This window comes from Mustela lutreola, chromosome 2 (assembly GCF_030435805.1).
Source record: "Mustela lutreola isolate mMusLut2 chromosome 2, mMusLut2.pri, whole genome shotgun sequence".
Lineage (NCBI taxonomy): Eukaryota > Metazoa > Chordata > Mammalia > Carnivora > Mustelidae > Mustela > Mustela lutreola.
Window position 1 is genome coordinate 211,991,483 of NC_081291.1, and position 18,712 is coordinate 212,010,194.

The 18,712-nt window shown below is 44.9% G+C and overlaps 1 protein-coding gene across 9 annotated transcripts in view; it reads right to left on the bottom strand.

Moving 5' to 3' along the window:
- The window catches only part of TIAM1 (TIAM Rac1 associated GEF 1), a 383,002-nt gene that overhangs the window by 36,312 nt on the left and 327,978 nt on the right, over positions 1-18,712 (bottom strand). For 7 of the 9 annotated variants that reach the window (XM_059164569.1, XM_059164572.1, XM_059164571.1 and 4 more), the window contains one exon: positions 5,826-5,929. In XM_059164569.1, the coding sequence (XP_059020552.1) occupies positions 5,826-5,929 (104 nt within the window). Of the gene's footprint in view, positions 1-893; positions 1,157-5,825; positions 5,930-18,712 lie in introns of those variants that run through there. The other 2 variants (XM_059164577.1, XM_059164576.1) reach the window with 1 other exon arrangement.

The window sequence follows — 18,712 nt, forward strand, 5'->3', positions numbered from 1 at the left end:
AATTCTTAAAACCTCTACTTAAGCTTTGTGGGAGCCAAACACCAAAGTCATGTTTTCTATTAATTTCAGAGACCACTGCCTACATTTTCCAACCCCTTCTCTGGTCTCCTTTGGAACAGACGCTGAAGAAGAAGCATCTGAGAAGGACGAAGCCTTAGTTGGGTGCATCAGGTGTACTCACTGCCAAATTCCAAGCTTCATTATGATACAAAATCGAATGGTAGACAGACTCCAATATTCATACTGAACCACTAAAAAGTTTCTTTGGGTTTGGTTGAATTATTCCTTGTCATTAACCCACCAGATTTTCTGACCAGGGACTCAGCATTTACTCTGGGGACTGACATGTACAATCCAAGTCAGCGGACGTTAAACCATGAACACAACCCCTGAGCCAACACTTCTAACCCCGTCTCCTTCTCAAGTAAGCAGAAATAAAGTCAAAAACACTTAAAACTTTCTAGGAGGCCACGGTGAACATCCTCCTTCCAGAAATGCCAGCTGACCATTCAGGAGACCCAGGCTGGGGCAGGGATCGGGGAGATCTGCCGCACACATCATACAAACACACTCGAAATCTCAACCACCAAAAGAAAGCAGAAGTATTCCTCAGTTTCAGAAATACATCATCCATCTTTATGCCATTTAAGAATGAAGAAAGAGACAAACGTGAAGGTTCTAGGCAAATTCGACTTCATGCCAACGGCCGATGCCCCCCCCCCCCCCCGTGCTAAACTATCTATCCTTTATCAACAAGGGGATCCGGAAGGTAAAAGGAAGCAATCAGGGGGAAGCGGGACACGTATAATCACCCTCCTCTGGACTGGAAAGCAATTCAGCTGGAAAGTCGTCACACACACAAGGTCAGCAACACAGAATTCAAACGTGCTCACCAGATGAAGGGTCTGATACACAGAGTCACCGGACTTGTCATTGTTTTCGATCCTGGGCTTGCGCTTTATTTTCCACAGGGCAGACATCGTCAGGAATATATTCTCATGGTAATCCTACCACCTGACGTGTTCCCCACAGAAGCAGAAGTTTCTTAAAATACCCCGAGAGCGCCAAACGCCTTCCAGTCCCCAAGGGAGCATCCTCTCGTACAGAGAGCCCGTGCCGGCTCCTGCCGCATCTCAACAGGGACAGGACAGCGGCCCCGCAGAGCACCCCCACCCCCGCCCGCCCTCCCTCCCAGCAGTGGCCTCTGGGATGGTGTCAAAGGCTAACTCATGGACAAGAATTCATGCTTTGATGTCACCGGGCTCACCAACAAAAGTTCCAGAAAGGGAGGACCAAAAGAGACCAGAACACAAAGCAGAAAAAGCCTGCCCAGGATGGGAGCGTCTCTGCTCTGCAGACCGAGATCAGCTGATTGGCCAGCGTCATGCCACTGCACAGGGCTACTAACCCCCGCCAGCTCCGACAACTTGGAAGACACCCCTCCCTGAGTCGGGAGCAGGTGCTAAGGAAAATAACATAACATTAACTAAAATCAAAACACGCTTTATTTTTTTTTGGAACAGTTTATGTTTTCACATTTTCCGCTAATGCTTTGTTACTAAAAGCAGACATTTCTGAGACAATCCCAATTTGGATGAAAAAGAAAGAAAGATGGCTTTCTGAATGGAAATGTTCTGAAAATTATTCTAATACATTTGCTAAGTGGAAAACAAAATCACAGCTGCCAGGGGGCCTGGAATGCAGAACAGGACAGCCGGGAGCTCATTAGCATTCATTTCCAGAGACAAGAGTTTTCGATTAGAAGCAGAGAAACAAGTGACCAGAGTGGAGGAGGCCCCTTGGAGGCTGTCACCCACAGTCACAAGAGGAAGGAGGTAGCTCACAAAGAGAAAGGCTGCTAGACTGCCCCAGCAGGGTGGGAGCCCCACCCCCACCCCCACAGATGCCACTTTCCAGGGCCACCAATGCTCTCTCAGCAAGCCTGCAATTACCTCCTTGCAGAACCCCAAAAGGCTGGGAGAAGCAAAAGCTACTATTAAAAAAAAAGTCAAAAAGCACATAACGCTCCAACCTGCATTCTCTTAATTCTGCCCATGACTTCATAAAGCAACTCATTTAGGAAGAAGAGCAAAAATATTAAAAAAAATCAACAGGCCTCCCAGATACAGCAGAGAATTAAAAAAAAAAAAAAAAGATTGCTTATTTCATTTCAGTCCTTGATCCGTCTGCTTTATTTACTTTTACTATTTATTTACTTCTACATGCATTCAAAGTAAGGCTAAATCCTCCTTCCTTGGCTATAGGCAGCTCGTGACTTAAAAATTAATGTGCGGTTTGTTCTCAAGAAAAATGACTGATCTAGGAGATGTGTCAAAAAATATTTAATCTTGGGGCGCCTGGGTGGCTCAGTGGGTTAAAGCCTCTGCCTTTGGCTCAGGTCATGATCCCAGGGTCCTGGGATCAAGCCCCGCATCGGGCGCTCTGCTCTGCAGGGAGCCTGCTTCCCCCCCTCTCTCTCTGCCTGCCTCTCTGCCTACCTGTGATCTCTGTCTGTCAAATAAATAAGTAAAATCTTAAAAAAATATTTAATCTTGATCAAGAAATTCAAGATATGTGCTCGCTCTTACTTTAAATCATAAAAGAAGTACACCCAGAAGGGTTATGCATTAAGAAAATATGTAAGTGGTTCATGAGTACATGTCTAATTGACTGACATGGTGCACTAATTGATTCTTCATTTTCCCGAAACCTGGTATTTAACACCAGACTTTAACCAATCTGGCCAGAAGGTTAGTTTTAGTAGTAACAACATGAGGCCTGGTTTTGCCATCTCAGAGCTGTGTGACTTTCGCTGAGTTGCTAACCTCTCTGTTCCAATGTCATTACCTATGAAATAGAGGGAGTAATAGTATTTCTCTCTGAGAGGTATTGTGAGGATGAGATAAGTTAATATGAATAGTGCCCAACATATACAAGATACTGAGTAAGTGTTAGCTCTCATTCACTACTAAGAATACACAGTGGTGTAGGGCGCCTGGGTGGCTCAGTGGGTTAAGCTGCTGCCTTCGGCTCAGGTCATGATCTCAGGGTCCTGGGATCGAGTCCCGCATCGGGCTCTCTGCTCAGCAGGGAGCCTGCTTCCTCCTCTCTCTCTGCCTGCGTCTCTGCCTACTTGTAATCTCTCTCTGTCAAATAAATAAATAAAATCTTAAAAAAAAAAAAAAAGAATACACAGTGGTGTGCGGTGGGGGATAGAGGCGCGGTGCCTGGGTGGCTCAGTCCATCAAGCACCTGCCTTTAGCTCAGGTCATGATCCCAGGGTCCTGGGAACAGAGAGTCTGCTTCTCCCTCTCCCTCTGCCCCTCCCTGCCAGCTCTCTTTCTCAAATAAATACAATCTTAAAAAAAAATGTAGTAGGACCCAGACTCCAAGAACCATTTGCTCAATTTAAGTTTTTGCTTCCAAATATCCAAAGTGAGACATTAACTCAATGAAGGACAATTTAGTTAACTAACTTGGGCTGCATGACAAAGCAGTTCAAATAAAGAAGATAAAATGTGAGTCCAACCAAAACTAGGGAGTATTTTTGGGTACAGAATCAGTGCTCCCCAAACTAGTGAAAATGAAACAAACTGATGGTTTTAGCGCAGGTCACTGTACTAGCTTTTAAAGTACTGATCATCAGGACACCTGGGTGGCTCAGAGGGTTAAGCCCCTGCCTTCAGCTCAGGTCATGATCCCAGGGTCCTGGGATGGAGTCCCACACCGGGCTCCTTGCTCAGTGGGGAGCCTGCTTCTCTCTCTGCCTCTGCCTGCCTCTCTGCCTGCTTGTGCACCTTCTCTCAATCTCTCTCTCTCTCTCTCTCTCTCTGACAAATAAATAAATAAATAAATAAAATCTTAAAAAAAAAAAAAAAAGTACTGATCATCACCCAAACTTGTCAACGACAATTTTGAAGACATTTTGTTTTGCGAGAGCCACCATGCATTTCCACGGTGAAATTCAGGGACACGGTGTTCTGTCCCTGCGTCTGACCCTGTCTGCTCCAGATGTGCTTTAGACCTGTTCTCTGGAGAAAGAACCACAAAGCCAGAAAGGTATCCAAGGGCAGTTCAGCAAAACTCTGGGGCCGCCTCCTTCCTCTCTGCTGCCAGACCGAGTATTATAGAGGACCCTATTTAGGACCTCATGACTCACAAAATTTCAAATGAAAACAATCTCACAATCCACAAGGAATGAGAACACTGGCCTATTACAGTGAGGTAAAAATGACCCAGCTTAAAAAGTATTCAGAAATAAAGGTTTTAGGTATAGGAAAAATAGCTGTACTCCTAAATTAAATTAAAAACCGAGAATTAACATTTTTAAGTTCAATAACAAAATGACTTAATAAATACCCTTGCAAGTATCTTACCTCAGTTTGGAAATACTGAATTTCTCTGGAGGGGGCCTGTCCCTCCCCCAAGTGCCTAAAAGTAAAGTAAGGGCCACACACCTAAAAGGTAAGTTTAAGCAAGTTTCTGCTTGTCTCTTTTGGCTTTAAATGAAATGTGTACATTTCCATTCATCTGTGTTTTAATTAACCACCAACAATATTAAAGCCTTTTATAATTATCAAAATTACTCTCAAATATTAAATTTTATCCTGTGCTCAACTTAGGACACAGAGAAGGGTGATCCTATCTATGATGATCAAAGAAACACACCTGGGGTAAACGTGATGCTGAAGATAGTCAAGCGTAGGCGCGCACACACAGAGAAATGCAGGTTTTTAAAAGAATCGTTCATATTTGAATAGCGTATTTCCATGACCAACATGCTCTCCTAAGTTATGTTATTTGACACCCCCGCCCACCCCATCATCCAATCACTGGGCAAAGGCAAGAACCACCCTGACACTACAAAAGGGAAAACAAAGGTATAATTTCAAGTTACACGATTTGATCAGAGAAAGTGGTAAAATGTCAAACCAAAGAAAGGTGGGTAGAGGGTACCACATATGTATGTCAGCAACACTGGGAAAGTTGAATAAATACAGAAACAGAATCACGCAGGGCCTCTGGGTGGCTTCGGCTCAGGTCATTGATCTCAGGGTCCTGGGATGGAGCCACACTGGGCTCCCTACTCAGCAGGGAGCCTGCTTCTCCCTCTGCCCCTCCCCCCTGCTCATGCTCTTTCTCTTTCATAAATAAATAAAATCTGAAAAAAAAAAAAAAGAAAAAGAAACAGAATCACGTACAATTACTTTTGCTGGGGAAGGGTCTTTGCATGAAGGTAACACCAAGTTTTTAAACTGTCGTACTTTGGAGAGTGCGCTGAGAACAGGCTACGGAACCACAGAACTCTTTTGAAGGGGGATAAAAGTGTGATGAATTACAGAAAACAAATTCATGGCCTTCCACCAAAGAGTGAGAAGAAGGGCTTTCTCACAGAACTCGAACAACGGAGGGACATGCTGTATGAAAGAAGAAAAGGACCGTTTCTTCCTCTTTCGTGTAAAAACCGCTCACGTTTTACGAGAACCAAACACAGATCATATAGAAACCATGCATGGCAAGAAAGTCTATCTGGCCCAGCCACACACATTTTGGATGCTATTTCTTCCAAAACAAATGGAAATGTAAGAGGAAAACAGGGGAGACGAGATGTGAACTCATCAAAGCTGCTTTCTGCCCTGTATTCGCACGTATCGGCTGGTTACCGAGGCTATAATTGGGATTTCCTATCTTAGTGACATCTCAGAGGTGAAAGCGCCCGGTCCTATGGAGAGGCCTTCTAACCACACACAGCTGCAAAGGTGACGTGTTAGCTGTGACTCTTCGGGGGCTCGACACAGTGGGACGTGAAAATGAGAATCTCTCACCTTGCTGCTGTGATCGGTTTCATCTGAGGATTCCAAGTCCGGCCCCTCGGTCTCCTCCGGAGCGGTCTCGGCACTACTGCCCTGCTCGCTGCAGAGCCCGTGTCCTGCAATATGAAATCGGAAGAAAATATGGGTCACATGGAGAGAAACTGCCAAACGCCAGGCCTGTGCAAGAGGGGCCCAGGGTCAGGCCCCCGACACGTGTATACACTGTTAGACCCTCCAAGTGTGAGCTCCACGATCTTGGCTCAGTACGTGTGTTGCTGTGTTTATTGTTACTACTGTTATTTTTATATGACAGTATATATATATATATATATATATATATATATATATATATATTTTTTTTTTTTTTTTTTAATTTTAGGAGGGCCTGGGTGACTCAGTGGGTTAAAGCCTCTCCCTTTGGCTCAGGTCATGATCCCAGGGTCCTGGGATCGAGCCCCGTATCAGGCTCTCTGTTCTGTGAGGAGCCTGCTTCCTCCTCTCTCTCTGCCTGCCTCTCTACCTACTTGGGATCTCTCTGTCTGTCAAATAAATAAATAAAATCTTTAAAAACAAATAAATTTTCGGGGCGCCTGGGTGGCTCAGTGGGTTAAGCTGCTGCCTTCGGCTCAGGTCATGATCTCAGGGTCCTGGGATCGAGTCCCGCATCAGGCTCTCTGTTCAAGGGGAGCCTGCTTCCTCCTCTCTCTCTCTGTCAAATAAATAAATAAATAAATCTTTAATAAATAAATAAATAAATAAATAAATTTTCTGATGCATACCTGTATTATATGTTGAAGCCCTGACCTCCACGTGATGGTATTTGGAGGTGGACCCAAGGACAATAAACATTCAGTCCTAGCGTGTGTGAGGTCTGTATTTGCAAAAGTCTGGCAAGCTGTAAACGTTAACACCAGACTTCCATACTTCCCACCATATTCCATGCAAAGGTGAAGGAAAAGAACATCACAGTCACCATCCTCTGTCGGGCTTCTCAAATGTAAAGAACATCTAAACTCAGGGGATTACGCTCTGCAGATCCAGATTCAACAGGTTCGGGGCTGGAGAAACTTCCGTATTTCTTACAAGCCCCAAGATGAGACCAGTCGATATTGTGCATGGACCACGCGTGGACTAGCGAGACTCCCAAGACATTTACAAACCCAGATCAGGGACGACATCACTGCGATACAGACGGGCAAGACAGAAGAACCAGAGAGAAGGAGCCACTTTCTGACTCTTTGGATGAAAACCTGTTTGCGAACAGGCTACCTTCTCCAGTGATACTATCAGAGTCATCCTCTGCTTGGCATCACTTTCTGTTCGGATTCAAAGTTGGCCATAAAACAGGGAGGAAGCTGACCTCTACGCACACACTGGGGCTCCAACGCTGCATCCTTCAGTCCCCTGTCCTGCTCTGCAATGAAGCACCAATGAAGGGAATACAACCGATGGAACTTTCCACCCATGTCCTGTCCTCCTTTTGCTCTGGTTCTAGAATTTTCTTTTTCTCTCTTTTCTTTTCTTTTCTTTTTTTTTTTTTTTAAGATTTATTATTTATTGGGGGGCGGGGACTGCACGGTGGGAAGAGGCAAAGGGAGAGGGAGAGAGAGAATCACAAGCAGACTCCCGCGCCGAGCACAGAGACCAGCACAGAGCTTATTCCCACGATCCTACGGTCACGACCTGAGCAGAAACCAAGAGTCGGATGCCCGACTGACTGTGCCACCCAGGTGCCCCCGGCTCTAGGATTTTCTAGTAACTTGCTCCCTCTATCATATGGTAGTAGCAGTTAAAGAAAGAAGCTTAGTTCTCGGTGGCTATAAATACAAACACTCGGTGGCAGTAAATACAATAAGCACCCCCCAGTCTCTGTGCTAAGAAAAATACACCCACACATTTCCCCACAGCAGCCCCATCCCGGCTTGGGAACCCGTGCCCTGGAGACTCTGGTTTCAACTGTAAAGACATTGATACTGAAAACAGGCGTCCGGTCGGTAAGGGCTGGAGATTTAGAACTGATTCTCCCACATTCATATGGTTGCTAGGAAGGGCCACACCCTTGGTCTAAAAAGATGTAAAATGATAAAAGAAAAAAGTATTCATTAGAGGAAGGGAAGGGAGGGGGAGAGGAGAGGAGGGGAGGGGAGGGGAGGGGAGGGGAGGAGGGAGGAGGCAGCAAACTAGGGAAAGGAAGCTTGTCTGATTCTGCCCACACTCTAGGACAGAAGAGCCGGGAGGGAACAAGGCGGGGGAGGGGTCGCCAAGGGTGACAACCACAGGCTGACACCCCCCCCCCCCCCGGGTGTTCGAGACTCATCCAGGAGACTCCACACTTTGGTCTGCTTGGGCTGCTGTTAACAAAAGACCACAGATGTGGTGGCTTAAATGACAGACACTTCTCGCTCTCTCAGTTCTGAAGGATGGAAGTCCAAGGTCAAGGGGCTGGCAGATTCAGTCCTGGCGGAGGACTGGTGGAAGGCCACCATCTCCCTGTGTTCTCACATGACATTTCCCTTGAGCGTGTGAGGAACGAGTGAGCTCCACTCTTTCTGTCTCCTTACAGGGACACAGATCCCATTGTGGGGGTCTATTCTCACGTAATCACCTCCCAAAGACCGCAACTCCCAAGAACAATCACATCGGGGCTCAAGGCTTCAATATATGGATTTTGGCAGGACACAAACATTTCATCCATGACACTCAAGATGAAAAACTGCCTTAAAATTGTTGTAGATTTGTATTCCAAAGGCTGCAGCAAAGACATAATCAAAATCCCTCTGGAGGAATTCACACTTAATGATGGTATCATACAATGCCCACAGATAAATCTTGATCAAATAAAAATCCATAATCCAGTATCATAAAACCCAGGAAGAACTAGGTCCCCACGAGTGAGAAGCAGCAGACACAAGAAACAACAGAATAAGACTCCCAAGGAATGGTGCCGTAGTCATCAGATATAGAATGTCAAGTACAGCCAAAAAAAAATTTTTAAGAAGGAACAAGAAAAGAGATAACTTCCTAAAAGATTAGATAAATTAATGGAATTTTCAAAATGATAACTATAACCACTCAAATAAAACACTCAATAGGGGGACACCTGGGTGGCTCAGTCAGTTAAGTGTCTGACCCTTGATTTTGGCTCAGGTCATTATCTCAGATCATGATCTCAGGGTCGTGAGATCAAGTCCCAGATCACGCTCTGCACTGAGTGTGGAGTCTGCTTGACCCTCCCTCCCCTTCCCTCCACCCCTACCCCTGTTCTCCCTGTCTCTCTATCAAATAAATAAACAATTTTTAAAAGATTTTATTTATTTATTTATTTGAGAGAGAGAGAGAAAGCATGACGCAGAACTCGATTCCAGGACTTAGGAATCACGACCTGAGCCAAAGGCAGATGCTTAACTGACAGAGCTACACTGGTGCCCCAAATAAATAAATAAATCTTTAAAAAAAAAAAAAAAATCCAAGGGGCCTCTGGATGACTCAGTTGGTTAAGTGTCTGCCTTCAGCCCCGATCATGATCTCGGGGTCCTGGGATCGAGCTCCCTGCTCACTGGGGAGTCTGCTTCTCCCTCTCCCTCTTCCCCTCTACCCTGCTCATGCTGTCTTTCAAATAAACAAATAATTAATTAAAAACATAAAAAGCACTCAACAGATAAAAGATAAAATAAAACTATAAATTTGGAAACTTGAGCTGTGCTGTCAACTTTGGAAAAAGTATCCCAGTTGTACGGTGTTGGGTTGGCGTTGTACAGAAAGTAAAAACCATATTGGTCTCTAAACGTTAAACATAATTTTTTCCATTTGTACAGGGGTAATGCACTGTATTAAATATGTAAGGTCTTATCTACATGGGTTTGATTACAGAAACTAATAAAGTATTCTCCAAATAATAGGAAAAAAAAGTTTAAGACAATTTTAAAAAGATAAAAATAAAAGTTCAAGAAAGAATAAAAAGGTCTATCTGAAGACAAGACCTCCCTAAACCACAGAAACCTTCAAATGCTAAAACTACCAACACAGAATTGTGTTTCCAGCTAAAATATTCGATAAGAAGAATATAATGTTCTCTGAGAAAGAGAGTGAGAAAGTTTGCTATAAACAGAACCTCCCTAAAAAACTCTCTAAAAGGACATACAGGCACACCTGGGAGATGCTGTGCATTGGGTTCCAGACCACTGCAATGTAGTCACTATCACAGCAAAGCAAGTCAAATGAATTTTTTGGTTCCCCAGTGCTTGTAAAAGTTATGTTTATACCACATTGCAGTCTTATTAAATGTGCAACAGCATTAGGTCTAAAAAAAAAGTACGTATCTTTTTTTTAAGATTAAAAAAAAAAAAAAACATTTTATTTATTTATTTATTTAACAGAGAGACAGCGAAAGAGGGAACACAAGCAGGGGGAGTGGGAGAGGGAGAAGCAGACTTCCCACTGAGCAGGAAGCCCAATGCGGGGCTCGATCCCAGGACCCCAGGATCATGACCTGAGCTGAAGGCAGATGCTTAACTGACTGAGCCACCCAGGTGCCCCTAAGATTTTGTTTTTAAATAACCTCTACACCCAGCATGAGGCTCTAACATACAACCCTGAGATCAAGAGTCGCACACCCCATCAACTCAGCCAGTCAGGTGTCCCCAAAAGTACGTACCTTAGTTTAAAAATACTTTATTGCTAAAAAATACTAGTCACCTGAGCTGCCAGCAAGTCATAATCACTGGTCACTGATCACCATACAAATAATAGTAAAAAAAAGCCTAAAATATTGCAAGAATTTCCAAAATGTGACAAAGAGGCACAAAGTAAGCAAATGCTGTTGGAAATGTGGTACAAAAACAGACTTGCTCAGGGCAGGGTTGCCACAAATTCTCAAATTTATAAAACACAATATCCACAAAGCACAATAAAATAGGGTATGTTTGTACTTCAGCTGGGAACACACACACACATACTCACGCACACACAATCTAATATACAATAAAATAGTAAAGAGCTGATATACGCATGTGCAAGTCTTAGTTTGTAAAATAACACCCCACACACTCCAAAAAAGGTTGGGGCGGGGGGCTTTGTAGGTCACAAAAAGACGCAACTAAAACAGTGATGTAAGTGATCCTATTTAAAGATTTCATGGCCATTTTATGCTTCAAGAGGGAAGTAAAAAGACTGACCTGGGTCTTTGTTATGGTAGAAATCACACTAACATCTTAAGGGCGACCACTAAAACAGAATTAGATTATATAAAACCGAGAGTGAAATTTAGAAATCCAAGCCCAAAGAGGACTGGAAAGAAAAGAAAAAAACAAGCAAAGACAAAGCCAGCAAAATGATGGGATAGAAACGAGTCAAAAGACATGGATCTTCTAAATAAATGAAAAGTGAACTAAATTTGATACTTAAACTTTATGTTTAGATTAAAAACCCAAGATGATAAAAAATAAAGCCTTACCTACAAGCGATATACAAGAAAGAGATCTAAACACAAAGACATAGGAGAATAAAAGTAAATGGAGGAGGAAACATAGTCGGCCAACCTAAAGAAAACTTGAGAGATGTCAGACAAAGCAGGTTTAGTCACAATATGAAAATGTATCGATCGTTATTAAGCTTGATCCATGAATATATTTCAAACACTGCTCCTAAGAACTTGTGAATGTACATTTTCCCCAAAGATCAGCAATATCTGCAAACAGGCTACACATCAGACCACAACATAAGTCTCAACAAACACCAAAGAATCCTTAAAGCAATGGAGAATGAGTAAGGGAAAAGGCTAACAGAAAAGAAAGACCAGAAACAGGTGGCTCAGTGGGTTAAGCATCTACCTTTGGCTCAAGTCATGATCCCAGAGACCTGGGATCCAGCCCCACATCAGGCTCCCTGCTCGGTAGGGAGTCTGCTTCTCCCTTTCCCTCTGCCTGCAGCTTCTCCTGCTTGTGCTCTCTCTCTCTCTCTCTCTCTCTCTCTGTCAAATAAATAAATAAAATCTAAAAAAAAAAAAAGAAAAAAAAAGCCCAGAAACCGCCTTCCTGCCTCCTGACATACAGCAGATATGCCATTGCAGATCCCAGGGAAAGGACTGGTATATCTGATAAACGTTGTTATGACAGTAATTAATTAGATGGAAAAATATACAGTTGCACCGTAACATACACCATTCACAAAAATCAGTACCTGGGAGGTATAAATCAGAAGCATGTGAATAGCCCAAAGTATAAAATCTTTCACAAAAAAATACAGAAGACAACGTCTGTTACCTTAGGCAAGAGAAGGGTTTCTTAAATAAGAAATAAAAAGTACAAATCATATGAGACAAAAACATTAGATTTTATTAAAATTAAAAACTCTTCTTTGTCAAAAGCCACAAGACACATACTGATTAAAGTTATCTTCAACGTATAACTAGCAAAAATGTTAATTTTTAGAATATAAGGGAAGTTCTACAAATCAGTATCTGTAGGGATGTACAATTCATTTTTTTAAAAAAGATTTTATTTATTCATCTGAGAGAGACAGAAAGAGCATGAGCAGGGGAGGGGCAGAGGGAGAGGGAGAAGCAGGCTCTCCACTGGGCAGGGAGCCCCATGTGGGACTCGATCCCAAGACCCTGAGGTCATGACCCGAGCTGAAGGCAGACACTCAACTGACTGAGCCACCCAGGTGCTCCGGTCTGTCTGATTCTAAAGCATGTATTCTTTTCCACTCCAATGCTTCTGCCCTTAGCTGAAGACAAAAATTAATAAAATAAGAAAGAGAACAAGCAATGTAGCTTGTGGAAGACAGTTTGCAAAGTAATAATTCTACCCAACCCTCTGGGCACAGATTTTTGTGGTACTTTTCCTCCACCCCATGAACTGGCTGGCCTTGTGACTTGCTTCAATCAACAGAATGTGACATAGATGAGGAGACATGAATTCCAGGCTAAGACTGCAAGCATCCCTGCAGTTTCTGGTTTCACCTCTAGGACCTCTGCACTCATCATGCAAAGAAACCACAAGCTAGCCTCCTGAGGATGAGAGTCCTCAGGCGGGGGGTAGGGGTCCACTCAACCAAGCACCAAACATGCAAGCAAGGCTGTCTCGATCCAGCCCCGGTCGAGCCACCGGATGACACAGCCACATGAGCGACTCCACAGAAGGGCAGCAGAGCAAGCACCCAGCCCAAAAGAATGCGCAAACAGAATGATTGTCTTGAGGTGGTCTGATACTTAGCAGAAGATAACCAATAAATGGGTGCGGGGGCATTTAGCCATCAAAGAAAGCCAGACAGACTGACAGCTTCTCGGAAGGCCCCCTAGCCTACGAATCTGGTGGAACAACACTGCAGAGTTTCTGGCAACCTCAATGCAGCTCCCCACGCTCTGCACTACACGACACTTTCCTCTAACAGGAGACACTGAAGAAATCCTCCTCTTTGTCCAGGAGGGAGCTGTGCCCCTTTCCTCACCAGGACGCCTGCGCAAACATGGCTCTGCTCACCGTCAGAGAGATGGAAAAGCCGCAGACAAGGCCGAGAGGTGGCTGACGAAGTGATCAGAGCAAGGGAACCACGGCCTCACCTCCACCCCGTCCCCACCTTTTGCACAATGTCCAGCACAGCACAGAGCACGGGCCCGGCCGCCATTTTGGAAGCACAAGGAAGCGGGGTCAAATCTGAAGAGACAAAGGACAGACTGGAGTGGGGAAAGGGTGTAGGGGGTGTGGAGGTGTTGGGGGGAGGGGGAGCAGCCCCAGAGGACAAGGACACACAGAGCAGGGCTGAGGCTCAGCCAGACAGGACTTCCTGGCCACATCCACGGGTACCACGAATAACACGCGTTTTGTAAACAGGTCTGATGGTTTCTTCACTGTTCAGACTGGTTTTCTCGTCACAGTAATGGTCTTGGGATCAAGGAACCTTTGCCGCTAGCACGTCCCACTCACCACCGGCAGGACAGACACATCGATGCCTGACATTTAGATTTCTCTTTAATTTACTCGGTGGAGACACATTCCCCCTGACTCCCTCCAATTCCACTCAGGACTTAAAGAAGATAAAATTCTTTCACTCACGAGCTGCCCTAACAATGGTTATTAAATAAGTGGATTCTCCGATTCAAACGTTGCCAAAGAAGAACCGATTAGAACACTGATTCTCTGAAAGCCTTGATTAATGCCTGAGTTTAAATCTCTGTGAGGAAAAAAGTGATTTGAGGGCTGGGGTGGGGGAGGGCAAGAAAAAGTTAGTTATTGCCAATAAAAACATCAAGCTGAAATGAAATTTAGTCACTAGGAAAGGATTTTATTTTGCTTTTCAGTCTTCTTATTGTCCTATTAAGAATTCCACAGAAACACTTCATAATATATATAAGATCAGCACAAACACCCTCTCCACAACAAACCTAAGAAACAAAAATAATTATAAAGAAAGAACAAAGAATCAGAGAGAGCTTAATATAGACGATGGAAAAAACCCTCCAACTTTAACGTAGCAAATAACATCTTTCCAGCCAAATTTCACAAAATCTCAGCATCTCTTTCTCTATGGAGAGAAATTTTTAAATCCACGAAAACTACAGAGATAGGCATTACTGATTCAGTTACTTGGTCGTGAAAGTGAAATAATGTAAGGTTTATTCGTGTTCTTTAAAAATATGCCGATGGCATCGCTTCTCGGCCTTTTGGCTAAGATCAAGTGTAAAAATATGCCGATGGAGGGGCTCTCACATTCTCAAGCATTTCTCCCCCCTCACAGGATCTGACGGGTGTCAGCGACCCAATGCAGCTGGAAGTGAAGACCAGGGCTTTGGCCCCAGCAGGGCCTCAGGAAGCAGGCCAGGTGCTCTATGACAAAGGCACAAAACCCAGACAGTTTACAAAATGCACACAGTTCCACATTTTATCAACAGAGGACCCTGTGCTCCTGGTATCTATGAGACGTCGAGCTCTGAAGGACGGGCCCATATTTATTTGTAGGGAGATAAATCTGTGTGGTTCCTCTTTCCCTGCTGCCTCTCCCTTCGGCCTGCTTGTCTTGTTTTCAGAATCAGGCTCCAGACAGTCTGCATGGAACAGCAGTCTGGAACAGAACAGGTAGGGAAGCACACCCTGCCCGCCGATCAAAATGCTGTCCGTGTGGCGCGCCCAACCATTCCTTCCCTGACCAAGGTGCCTTCGCCTCTCCCCGCTGTCACAGAAGCTTTTCCTGTTACAACAAACACTGCTTAATCTACTTCCTGCAGGAGGGAGCTGGGCACTCTAAACAGACTGCAGGGTTCCACAGCATCAGACACATGTGCCTCAGGTCTATCAAGGGGGGGACTGACTCTCCAAACCCAACGATGGCCCCAGTGGTCTTGAACTCTACGGGCCAGGGTGGGCTGCAGAGGCCCAGCTCTCCCAGGCTCAGTTTCCAGAACTACCATTTCTCAAACAATAACCAGCTTCAGCTTGCTGAGCCCTGGCATTTTTATAGGAATAGTGAGGGACAGGAGGGCGCACCTGCTTCACCCTAAAGGGTCGGGTGGAATTTTAGGGAAGATGAAGCAGAGCTTCAGTCACGATAAAAATGGAATGGATGTGAGCCCTCGGTGGCAGAATTTAAAATGAACGACACCACAGATATTCCGAAACCCTGGAAAGATACCATCCATGGTACCGGCATGGATTCTTAGAACTTGCATAAAATGTGGGCTTCTGCATAATGAATGACTGAAATACCTTTGCTTCAGGAGTTAGCCTCAGTGATCAATATCTTCTGCCAGCTGGGGCGCCTGGGTGGCTCAGTCATTAAGCTAATAAGCATCTGCCTTGGCTCAGGTCATGATCTCAGGATCCTGGGATCGAGCCCCACATGGGGCTCTCTGCTTGGCAGGAAGCGTGCTTCTCCCTCTCCCACTCCCCCTGCTTGTGTTCCCTCTCTCACGTATCCCTCTCTGTCAAATAAATAAATAAAAATCTTAAAAAAAAAAAAAATCTTCTGCCAAAACAGTTTTATTCACATTTGGGAGAAAGGCCTCAAACGAAGCATTTATTTGTTTTTTGCTCTTCCCTTGACTCAAAAGTGGCGGAGGGAGAGGGAGATGCCAGAAAGGGGTATTTGTGTTGGAATTCCCTCTATAAATGTTTTATGAAACTTTAAAAAATGACTTTAGATCTGTATTTGCTTTCTTATATTGATGTTCGCCGTGACTAGTTCCCTAACTGGATGAGGCAGGTTTACCTTCTGAGAAATCAGGCCAGTGGCTCTCAAATGGGGGAGATTTTGTTGCTCAGGGGACATGTGGCAACATGTAGGTATTTTGACTGGGGGTAAGGGGCTACTCACTAATTTCCAGCGGTCTGTGGTAATGCTGGTACTCATCAATGCCCAGGACGGCCCCCCCCACACAACAGCAAAGAATTATCTGGCCCCCAACATTAGTAGCCCTAGATGAGCTCAGTATTCAAAATAAACCACACAGGAACATTCAAGAGGCTTTCTGGAAACCTCGCACAAACAGTTTTGCAACTTCCTCCTCTCTGCTCCAAGGTTCTTTCTATAACAACAGTTACTCAAGGGACTTTTTGTCTAGACATCCTTCCTCCATTTTCTGACCAGTATGCCAGTATACAAATATTTAAAAAAAAAAAAAAAAAAAAGATCAAAGTAGCTCAAGAAAGATTTCAACAAGGACCCATGGATGGTCACTGACTGACAGGGGGAAACTGAGTCTTAGAGAGAACACTCAGGTCGAGGTCTGTGGTTTTCTCAGCCAACACAGCAACCCGTGCAACCACGCTTCCCTGCCGTACAGAGCGAGGAGGCTGGAGATGCATTCCACACCACCTAAGAGATCTGCACTACAGAAATCTCAGGGGCGCCTGGCTGGCTCAGCGGATGGAACATGTGACTCTTGACCTCCAGGTCCTGAGCTCGAGCCCCGTGTAAGGTATAGAGATGACTTAAATAAAAAACCTTAAAAAAAAAAAAATCTCAGACCACAGCGTGGTATCAACAGATACCACTACGGATGATTTGCATGGGATTGTAACATTCAACAAAAAAGGGACCACCAACCAAAGGAGTGTTGCTGACCCACGGGCGTGGATCCTAGTTCTCGCTGCACGTTAGAATCCGAGTTCTAAGCAACCACCACAACAAATGCACCCCGAGGCCTCAGGCCAGGCCACGTGAATCGCATCTCTGAAAAGGGGCCCAGATGTCTCTCATTTCTTTCCCCCTCCGGGGAGAGGAAAATACTTAAGGAAGGTATTCATAAACGTAGTCATCAGGTAATTTACCTGCTGCAGACTGGGGTGGGCGAGGCAGAGACTGGTGAGATCCGACGTGAGCAGCCTCTGGTTACAAGCCAGGAAATCTTCACGACCCCGAAGGGATCGTGCTTCGAATGTGTAACATTTATCGAGCACTTCCTAAAACCTAAGCACTTTACTTTTATAACTCAATTCATCCTCACGACAATTTAGAGAGATAGGACTGTGGCAATATCCCCATTTGATGCATGAGGACCTGGGGCGGGGGGGGGGGGGGGTTGGAGAGATGAAACTGATAAACGCTAGAATAAAAAGAAAATAGGACTCAGTCCCGAGAGACCTGGTCCCAGAGCCCATTCCTAGCCACTCGGGTGTGATGCCTTCGGACAGGAAACAAACCTTTCCATGAGAAAAAGAGGCTCCAGCCCTGAAAGTTCTTTCCCTGTTGCAGTCAGGGTTCTGAGGGCAGGACTGGACCAAGCCTGCCTCCTCGGGCCTGAAGGATGGAGTGAGCAGCCGGGCCGGACTTTCGTGGACAGGCACCAGTCAGGGCTCCCAAGGACCCCCGGGACCCTGAGACAGTGCCCGGCCCTCCGTCAAGGCTGCCAATCACGCACTGTGACCACCATTAAGATGGTCCCTGCATCAGGCCTCAAACTGGCCACTCAGGATGTTTATTTTTAGCTACTTCTAAATTTAGACTAAGGCTATAGCGCAGCCTCGCAATGGTACCATTTTGCTAGTGGTTTTCTTTGCTATTTTAACCGCAGCTGTCCGCAGACGCTGCTTTATCTCGGCCTCATTACAGAGCCATCTTTCAGGTGATTTTATCCTGTTTACTTGCCTCTTTTATTTTTCACGGTTAAACAGGAACTAGGAAACAGTAGCAACCAGAAGGCAGAGAGGCTAAAACTCAGGCTCCCCCTCCAGCCACCCCAGCTGCGCTGCGACAGCCCTGGAGCATTTGAGAATTCTTCTGGAACTTATTAATGCTGAAGACAACTTAGAGACCTGACAGGAAAACTAACACGATGACCTGACTTTCTCGCTTTTGTCTTGAGCCAGGCTGGTGATCTGACTTGGACTCAGAAGACTTTGTTCTGAAGGATGTTGGATCATTGCAAAATAATAAAAGGTGAACCGATTAAAAAACAGAACGTTCGCGAACATTGAAGTCTGAGAACACAGTCACGGCCCCGCACCATAATGACTTTCAGCACCGCACTCAACGAATGTTAGAGCCAACGTATCGTTCAACCAAAAAAAAGCAAAGGAATCAATGAATCTTCTAAGAATGATTCCAAACTGGAAATTTTAACACGTTCTGAACACTGGTCAGTTCAGTGGACTTAGCACTCGGTCTTCAAAGGTGACTGGCCTAAAGGAGGTCATACACAGTATGTAAAGGTCAGTAGTTAGGTTTAAAACACCATATAGGGGGGCCTGCGTGGCTCAGTGGGTTGAAGCCTCTGCCTTCGGCTCAGGTCACGATCCCAGGATCCTGGGATCAAGACCCACATCAGGCTCTCAGCTCAGCAGGGAGCCTACTTCCTCCTCTCTCTCTGCCTGCCTTTCTGCCTACTTGTGAACTCTGTCTGTCAAATAAATAAAAATCAAATCTTAAAAAAAAAAAGCCATATAAAAGATGGGACACCTACGATA